Source organism: Helobdella robusta, assembly GCF_000326865.2.
Source record: "Helobdella robusta unplaced genomic scaffold HELROscaffold_42, whole genome shotgun sequence".
Lineage (NCBI taxonomy): Eukaryota > Metazoa > Annelida > Clitellata > Rhynchobdellida > Glossiphoniidae > Helobdella > Helobdella robusta.
The window spans coordinates 965946-975945 of record NW_008704981.1 but is presented as its reverse complement, the minus strand read 5'-3'; the positions used below and the strand labels follow the sequence as shown (position 1 = coordinate 975945).

Genomic DNA, 10000 nt, shown 5'->3' with positions numbered 1-10000 from the left:
GTGGAATGCAATGATTCCACCTATTAATTTCAATAACTTTTCTTTCATTCGGCATTATTGTAAATATTAAAATGAATTAATTTGAATGATTATTAATTATATAAGTTGTTTGTTGCGACAATAACTACAAAAATAGCAATAATAATAATAATGATGATGAATGTTATTAATATTTTTATTATTATTAACATAAAAATTGCCATTTTAATGATAATTATGAAGGCTTACTGAGAAAAAACTTGAAGAAATATCACTTGATTTTAAATTAGTAAAACTTTAAATATATTAACCAATTTGTGACTGCTTATACTAGGGATGGTGTTAAAAGTGACTGAATAAATCTCTCGTTGACAGTAAGAGAGGTAGTAGTACTCAATTCGAAACCACCCATTGGAGTATAAATATCAGGTGGAAACAAACGATGATTAGTATGGCGACATTACTTAAAATATTTCAATACACACATAACAATTTAACATCATTGATAGATGTACAATTTCATCAGTGAATTTAAAATATAAATACCTATGCTTATATACTTATAGTTAGTAATACTTTTTTAGTATCTGTTGTAATATAAGTACTAACTGTTTTTACTAGAAAATAGTATTTATATTCAGTTTAAGTATTAGCACAGAGTAAATTTAAGCATAATATTACTATTACTACTACTACTACTACTAGTATTACTATAACTACTACTGCTATTACTACTACTACAACTATTGTTACTACAAATACCACTACTACTACTACTACTACTACTACTACTACTACTACTACTACTACAACTACTACTACTACTACTACTACTACTACAACAACTACTACTGCTGCTGCTACTCCAATCAATACTAGTAACATTAGCAGTATTAGTAGTATTTGAAAGTCTGGCATAAGAATGCACGTATCTTGGATGCATGTATGCGCATTACTGCATGTCATCGTCCAACCAGCCATGGCCAGACACACCCTATCATCTTGGTGGTTAGTTTTTTTTTTAATTTTATTAAAAATGTTTCAAATTAAAAAAAACATTAAATGAAAAATTAGATATTTAGATTATATATATATATATATATATATATATATATATATATATATATATATATATATATATATATATATGTATATACCCTTTAATGTAATATATGGTACTCTAAGAGTAACTATAATCTTGAACTCAAACACACACACAAACGAACACACGCACAAACACACACACACTCTTTCACGCACATGTGTATATAAATTTAATTTATCATGTCATATAAACGCTCGAACTCAACTATAAATAGCGCCGACGCATATTTAGCATCTAACTGAAGACGACAGTTGTCTAGTGATGAATACAACTTTCAAATTGGCAAAACAAAAAGATGCTAAGCGATCGGGAAAAGTTATATTTTTTTTGCTAAACATACGGACCAAATTATCATAAATCAAGTTTTTTTTTACGGAAAAATAATTTTCTAAAAAAATCTAATGACAAAACCAAATGCCTATTTAGGGTTATTTTAGTTTTGAGAGTGATGTATCTTATATTTATGATTCCTTTTAATGCTGAGCTCTTTCCTTCTATTCCTGAGTTATGCACTGTCTAAACACCATTTAGTTGGTTAGCGCTTCTAATTATAACCATCTAGGTAACGTGTTTGACTATTTGTATTTATAAAAGTTGAAGTAATCTATGTAATGTGTGGTGTGTGTGTGTGTGTGTGTGTGTGTGTGTGGTGTGGTGTGTGTGTCTGTGTGTGTGTGGTGTGAAAACCCCATAATTGACGGCAAACTTGATAAAAAAGAATGAATAAAAAACAAATTAATGTAGATAGAATATAGTCAGAACGAACGAACGACGAATGTGTGAACAAACGCGAACGAGCGCACGAACGAACGAACGAACGAATAAAAGAATGTTTTCTTAACAGTTTCATGGAGAGTCAGTTGAGAATTAGCCGTCAAATTGGAACAATAAACAGTCATAAATTAAAGGGAGATTTACGTTGGTGTAGTTTCTTACATAACTCGGTATCATATAAATAATTAGATGTGCAGAAATAAATATATACTCTTCATTCTACTGCTAATACTACTTCTACTACTGCTACTGCTTCTGTTTTTGATGCTGCTGCTACCACTACCACTTCTACTACTACTACTAATACTATTACTACTACAACTAATAGCAACTATAACATTTTGTAAAGATTTCAAAAATTTTCTTCCAGTATAATTTAAAATGAACTCTGCTGACAAAAAAAAGCCAAAAAAAGAAACGAATTTCATTGTTTACAGTTTAATTTTGTACATACCTTGATAAAAAAAAAAGATATTTTTTGCCAGTTTTTTTACTACTGATTTTTATTTTTTGGCATTATTAGCCTCATCAGAAGCAGCCATAGTAGCTACAGCTGCTGCAAAATCGTCTCACTTCTATCACCGTCCTCACCACCACCACCACCACCACCACTAGAGGTAGCAGAAAAAGCAGCATCTTCTTCTTCTTCATCACCATCATCATCTTTTTCGTCATCTTCATCTAATAATAGATGAAATAGTAGTGTAAGGTAACTTATCTTATACGCCGTGATACGACCCTACAACGTTAAATAAAAACATCCAAATATTTATGATATCCTTGTTCTTGGGGTTTTTTTCATATTTATTTTATATTTTGTATGTTCTCATTGTTTATTCTTTTTTATGTTTTCATTGTATATTATTTTGTATGTTTTTATTGTATATTATTTTGTGTTTTTGTATGTTTTCATTGTATATTCTTTTGTAGGTTTTCATTGTATATTCTTTTGTGTTTTGTATGTTATCACTGTATAATCTTTAGTATTTTGTATGTTTTCATTGTGTATTCTTTTGTATTTTGTATGTTTTGTATTTTAGTTTGTGACTTTCTATTTTCTTGTATCATTGTATTGTATTGTATCAATTTTAGTATACCTATATTTACTTATACACATTTATTCAAGTGCTACAAAATATTCAAACCTGTTTCAATTCAACTCACACACACAAACACGCACCACATAAACACACACACAAGCACAGACACACAAACAAACACACACACACACTCAACCTCTTCGAACCTTTTGATTAACGATCCCAACATAAATCATACATATTCATATACATAAATGAATAATAATCAAACACAAAATACATGTGTATGTGTGGATAAAGATAAAGCCATAAATAAATAAATTTATATTTTCGTGTTTCATGAATTGTTTAAACGTACATACTTACACACACACACACACACACATACACACACACACACATATACACACACACATACACACACACACAAATACACACACACGCACACATACATAAAAATACTTTTTCAAACTTTTATTTGTGAAATTTATGAAGAAAAATGGGCGATATTTTAGTCGAATCAAAAAAACGATAAATCTGTTAGAACAAAACATACTCGCGCACGCACGCACGTACACACACACAAACACAGACACACGCACGCACGTACACACGCACACATACATACATACATACACACGCGCGCACACACATAAAAAGATATTGGAAGTGCCTGGACTGAAATAAAACCATCACACATATGCTAGATTTTCATCAGTCTCATAATGGATGAACGAATGTGCCTTTCACTTTAAAAGTAGCATAAAATTCTTTAAAAAGTTAAAAAGTGATGATAGCTCTTTTTAATTTTGAATTATTTCAAAATTGCCATCTTCAACACATACGTACGTTCTAACGGTTTCACAAACTTACCATACATTCGAACCCAAGCACTGAAACACACAAATCATGGTATTCTAAAATTACATTGAAGTTTTGAATGAATTCAAACTTATTGCGTTAAATCATTTTCGTCACACATACATAAATTGAACCACACAAACACACACACGCAACACAAACAAACACACACACACACTTTTAAAAATACAGACACGCACACAAGCGCACATTCAATTGTAAATTATATTATTGTATATATCTATGCTATATGAAACAAAAATGTTGTTAATTAAGTTGTTGCTATGTCAATTAGTATATACATTATACATACATGCATGGATGGATTTTGTTTATGTAAAATTTTTATTTGTTAAATCTCATTAAGTAAATGTATGTGTCTTTAAATGTTTGCCTATGTGCATGTGTAGTTGTATGTGTATCAAAATATTTGTGTGTCTGTGTCTATGTTTGTATGCTTAGCTGTGCGTGTGTGTGTGTGTGTGCATGTCTATATGTGTTTATTTTCTCCAGCGTTTTGCCAAGTAAATGTTTGTGTGTGTGTGCGTACGTGTGTGCGTGCGTGTGTGTGCGTGTGTGCGTTCGTGTGTTTGTATGTAACCGATTGTTTATTCTTTTGTGTATTTGTATTTTCAATTATAATGATGAATATTATTATTATTATTATTATTATTATTATTATTTTTATTATTATTATTATTATTATTATTACTATGTTATTGAGTTAGGTGTTGAGAGATGGTACTCTCATGTATGCACCCGGTTCCAATGTATTTTTTAATAATACGAATTATTTGCTTTTATTATAGCCAATAAATAATAATAGTAATAATAATTATTATTATTATTTTATTGGAATTTTTTATTAAGAATTTTGTTATTACCCTTATTGTATTATAACGCGCGCGCGCGCACACACGCACGCATACTAGAAAACATCCAACAGATTAGCACAAACACACACACAATCACACACAGAATTTGTATTTCGATTGGTTTTTATAATACAAACAAATACACACCACGTACACACACACACGTACACTCACACACACACACTAATACACTCACACACACACACTAATACACACTCACACACACACAAACACACACATACACACTCACACAAACACAAACACACACACTTCATCTCGACAGGACGTTTAGCAGGATTGCCACCAAATCGTTCGATGATCGCGAATACGATGCATACAGACTCTGTTACAGACATCAACAACCTTACCTCAGTAAAAAGCAGCGAGAGACTTGTTATACAAGGCTCGATCTTATGAGGGCGGTCATTCACGGCCTTAAGATGTCCATTAAGGAGTGCAAGAGATTGTTTAAGTATCGAAGGTTAGTTAGTTTTTCCGGTTTTGTTAACTACTTCCAGTTTGATCTTGTGTGAGTTTGAATTTTAGCTGCCTAGATGGCGTTGTAGTGCTGATTTGGCTTTGTGGTACTGTTTTGAAAAAATTCCTCGTCTATCAAAGACGTGTTGGATGTAATGTTTTTCACGCAAGTACAATTTTATACACGAGAGTATGCTGGTTGGTTAAGGCTTGTTGAATTGAATCGTTGTAGGTGCTATGCGTGAAGCATACACATCAGATTGTAATTTTCTTCTCTGTATATTGGATATTCACACACACAATGACAGCGCAAATTATGCGCCCGCCACACACGACCTCACACGCCACACATGACCACAAATATTTTGCCAGGTGGAACTGCACGACATTCGCCAACGGTCCACATGTCTTTGGAAAAATGGAACTCAGCGGTTTGTTCCTTAAATTTCATTAAAACTTTGATGACCCAGTTCGATTGCACGCTGCACCAAACCACACATTACCACACCAGGCCACCGTGAATCGGCATTTCTGCAAGCACTAACTACAGCAAGCGTCGTCCACACAGTCCACAAACGCTGCTACAGCGGCAAAATTAAAAATTGCAACTGCGGTAGTGGCGGCAACAGCGACGCGATCAGAAAACGCTTCGTAACGTCGTCATTTAAGTGGAGTGGCTGCAGGGATGAGTTGGCGTTTGGGGAAAAATTTGCAAGGGACTTCATTGACGACGAGAATGAGGTCGGACCAAAAAGTGGTCTTGATTTGATGAGAATGAGAAACAATGCAGCTGGGAGAAGGGTCAGTTTGTTAGTTGGATGATGTTTGCTTGCTTCAACTGAATAGTTTGATCATTTGTTTTTATCTTGAACTTGTTTGGGATAATGTTAACCAAATATTTGTTGAATTTGTTTTCAAATTCATCGCCTCGCTGTTCCGACAGTTATTTTGCTGTTTAAAAAGAACACACATACACAAACAGGCAGTGAGAAAATCGTTGAGACTAAACTGCACGTGCTATGGCGCCAGTGGCTCGTGCACGGTTCGAACCTGCTGGAACTCAACTGCTGAATTCAGCGAGATAGCAGAGTTCCTCATGTCCAAATACAACTCAGCAAAGCATGTCTACATCGACACAAACAACTTGATCAGCCACTACCACACGTCTCTAAGCAGAAGTCATGCAGATGTCGCAAATATCGATTATGCTGCTACTTCTGTTACTGCTGCAGCTGGTACAGCTACTGCTACTGCTGCTAATTATTCGGGTGTTCATGTTGTAAATAATAATCATAGAGTTATAAAAGGTTATAAAATTGGTGGTGGTGATAGGAGAGTTGAAGAGTTTAAACGGGTCAGAAAGAGTAAAAACCTCGATATCGTCTTAAATAGTAACATCGGTAAGAACCATTTCTACAAGAAAAGCACCCATAACAACAACAACAATAATAACAATAACCATAATCGCAATAGAAACAACAAAAATAAAAATAATAAAACAGTAAAAAGGAATAAAAAACCAAAGCCATTTAAACTATCGATGATAGACAGAAAGTTGAAGAGGCCGGCAAAAGATGATTTGGTCTACGTAGATTTCTCTCCTGATTATTGCCAGACCAACCATGAACTAGGTTGGCATGTTGTTTCGTTATGTTTACGTTGTGTAATTTGGTGGCTCATTTGTTAACGCGCCCGGCACTGCTCTCGCAGTGGCTGGGTTCGATTACACGAAAGACCTAGCCTCTCAAATGCATTGATTTTCGTTGATTCACATTTTCTTACTATATTTGCTGTATGATTGTTGTTGATGTTAAGAAAGAATTTAAGGAAAAATGGCTATTATTATTATTACTATTATTGTTGTTATTATTATTATTATTAATATTAATATTTTTATTATTATTTTATTACTTCTCGAATGTATTTCTAGGTCCTACCCACCTGACACGTCATAAAGCATTTTAATTATTACTGCCTTCTCTCTCTCGGACAGAGGAATTTTATTTATTTTTTTCGTTATGGCTTTTATTGCTGGTAGCACAATTATTATTAGTATAATAATAATATTATTAATTAATAATATTATTATTATTATTAATATTATTATAATATTATTATTATTATTAATTATTATTATTATTAATTAATTAATATTATTATTTTTATTATTCTATTGATTTTTTTCTTTTTTAATGCTCGTATTTTTTTATTTTCTTTAGCTATGGTTTTTCTAAATATTGTTTGTTTCTATTGCTTCCGTTTTTGCTATTACTGCTGCTACTACTGCTTTTACTACTACTACTACTACTACTACTACTACTACTACTACTACTACTACTACTACTACTACTACTGCCATAATAATAATAATAATAATAATAATAATAATAACAAAAAACACTGATAATACAAATAACCAAGTGATGGATTTGCTAAAAATAACAAGCATTTTTCTATTTATACAAGACTTTAATGAGTTATTCGAGTTCGGTCTTCCGAGACGAGACGAAACGATAAATACCTCATCATCATCATCATCATCATCATCATAACAAGGTTGATGACGTCAAATTATTATTGTTATTATTATTATTTTGCTTTTATGTCAGTGTCGTAATAGCTGTAAGGGTGATAATATTAAAAATAATAACATTAGAATCATAGGTGCAAATTTTAGTAGTTGAAATTTTAACAGTAATGCTAGTAGTAACGATAATTGTGATAGTAATAGTAGCAAAACCATCACCTTCATCATCACCATCCCTATGCCATCATCATCATCGTCGTCGTCATCATCATCATCATCATCGTCGTCTTCATCATCATTATCAGTACGAGACATTAAGAATAACAAATCATTAAACGTGCTACTACACTTGCTGCCAAACATCATGATAATGATGACGACGACGACGACGATGATGATGGTGATAATGATGAGGACGATGATGATTATGATAATAATTATGATAATAATTAAAATGATATTGATAATGTCAATATTAATGAAGGTTTTAATAATAGGGCTTATATACCACCACTACTACTACTACCATTACTACTACTACTACTACTATTACTACTACTACTACTGCTGCTGCTGCTGCTACTATTATTACTACTACAACCACCGCTACTACTACTAATAATAATAATAGTAAAAATAATAATAATAATATAATAATAATAATAATAATGGGGTTTCAAAAAGAATGGGAATACAAATGAGAAAAATAAGAATAATAAAAAACAGACATTCATAAAACAACAATGAAGCTAGTAGTGATGATGAAAGGTACTGCTGCGTTGGGAGTTACACACACACACGAGTTACACACACACACACACACACACACACACACACACACACACACATACACACCACACACACACACATACATACACGCACATACATAGCACACACACACATACTCATACTCACTTACACACACATACATACACACACACACTCCCACGTAAATAGATATATCAACATCCACCCATGAATGCAATGAAACAAACATATACACGGACATACATACACATACATAAAAATTTATACACACAAACTAACGAACCACACACACACACACATACACACACACACACACATTCATACCTCAATTTATTTTTCAGACATTTTTTTTTGATGATTTTTTTTCCATTGTTTATATAACGATAAAGAGTTCTCTTGTATTTCGTCTCGCAAAAAGTCTCGAAATCATATTTCGCAAGGTCATTCTCGTTATAACGACGCGTTGATTGAATGAAAAATGAATAAATAAAAATAATTAATAGACTAATTAACAATGATTTAGATGAATAAATGATTATTATTTAAAAAATAATTAAACTTGTTAATTATATTCATGTCTAGTTTTTAAAAAATTTAATAAAAGAGTAAAAGTTGGCTTACAAATTGCGATTTTTTTTAAATTTTCATTTTGATTTTATCAAACACACACAAACAAACAAACACACATACAGAGCAAGAGAGAGAAAGAAAGCAAGAGAGAGAGAGAGAGAGAGAGAAAGAGAGAGAGAGAGACCTAGACACACATACACAAACATACACGAAGGCTTACCTAAATTTTTTTCATTGCCTATTATATGTTCACTAGATGTTACCATAAATTAATATTAATGACCGAACAATGCACAGCCGTCAGAGTTATGTCAAATAAAATTATTCCTAATAAAAACAAAAAGTCGTGAAGAAGATTGTATAATTGGTTTTTCTTGGCTCTCAATTTACAAACACACTCACACACACACAGACACACACCACACCACACACACATGCACACACTCAGGCAGACAGGAATACAAACATATATAAGCTCAAAATAAAGAACATACACAAATATTTTATTTGACCTCGTAAAATATTTTAAATAAAAATTTCGTATTCTATACATTTTTTTGCTCTTTCAGTTAATTTATTTTTATTTAGTTGTTCTTTTCAAATGTAGAGAGCCAAGCAAAAACTTCTTACATGTATTTCTCGTGCTGATGATAGAGTTTAATCACTTTTGTTTAATGTTTAATCAGTCGCTTCTTATATCACTTTTCTAAATTAATACTTCCATCATCATCGTCATCATCATATGACTGCCATCATCACAGCCATTTATAGTGACGTCATCGAGATTTTTATTGTAGTTTTCATCATCACATCTGCATCCTCATCTTCAACCTCATCTTCATCTTCATCCTCATTTTCATCCTCATCTTCATCACCATCTTCATCACCATCTTCATCACCATCTTCATCATCATCTTCATCCTCATTTTCATCCTCATCTTCATCCTCATCTTCATCACCATCTTCATCTTCATCATCATCTTCATCCTCATTTTCATCCTCATCTTCATCCTCATCTTCATCA

The 10000-nt window shown here is 32.3% G+C and overlaps 2 protein-coding genes across 2 annotated transcripts in view; one reads left to right on the top strand and one right to left on the bottom strand.

The window, feature by feature from the left end:
* Positions 1-958: 958 nt before the first annotated feature.
* On the top strand, positions 959-9450 carry HELRODRAFT_177374 (hypothetical protein; the record flags this gene model as incomplete). Its single annotated transcript, XM_009025575.1, has 7 exons — positions 959-987; positions 4918-5115; positions 5484-5542; positions 5623-5912; positions 6094-6289; positions 6614-6742; positions 9425-9450. 7 exons carry the CDS (start codon positions 959-961, stop codon positions 9448-9450), a joined length of 927 nt encoding a protein of 308 aa, XP_009023823.1.
* A 291-nt stretch (positions 9451-9741) lies between these two features.
* Positions 9742-10000, bottom strand: part of HELRODRAFT_177373 (hypothetical protein) — a gene marked incomplete at both ends in the record, with an annotated part of 2634 nt that continues 2375 nt past the window's right edge. The window contains one exon of the mRNA XM_009025574.1: positions 9742-9992. Within this exon, the coding sequence (XP_009023822.1) occupies positions 9742-9992 (251 nt within the window). The remainder of the gene's footprint in view (positions 9993-10000) is intronic.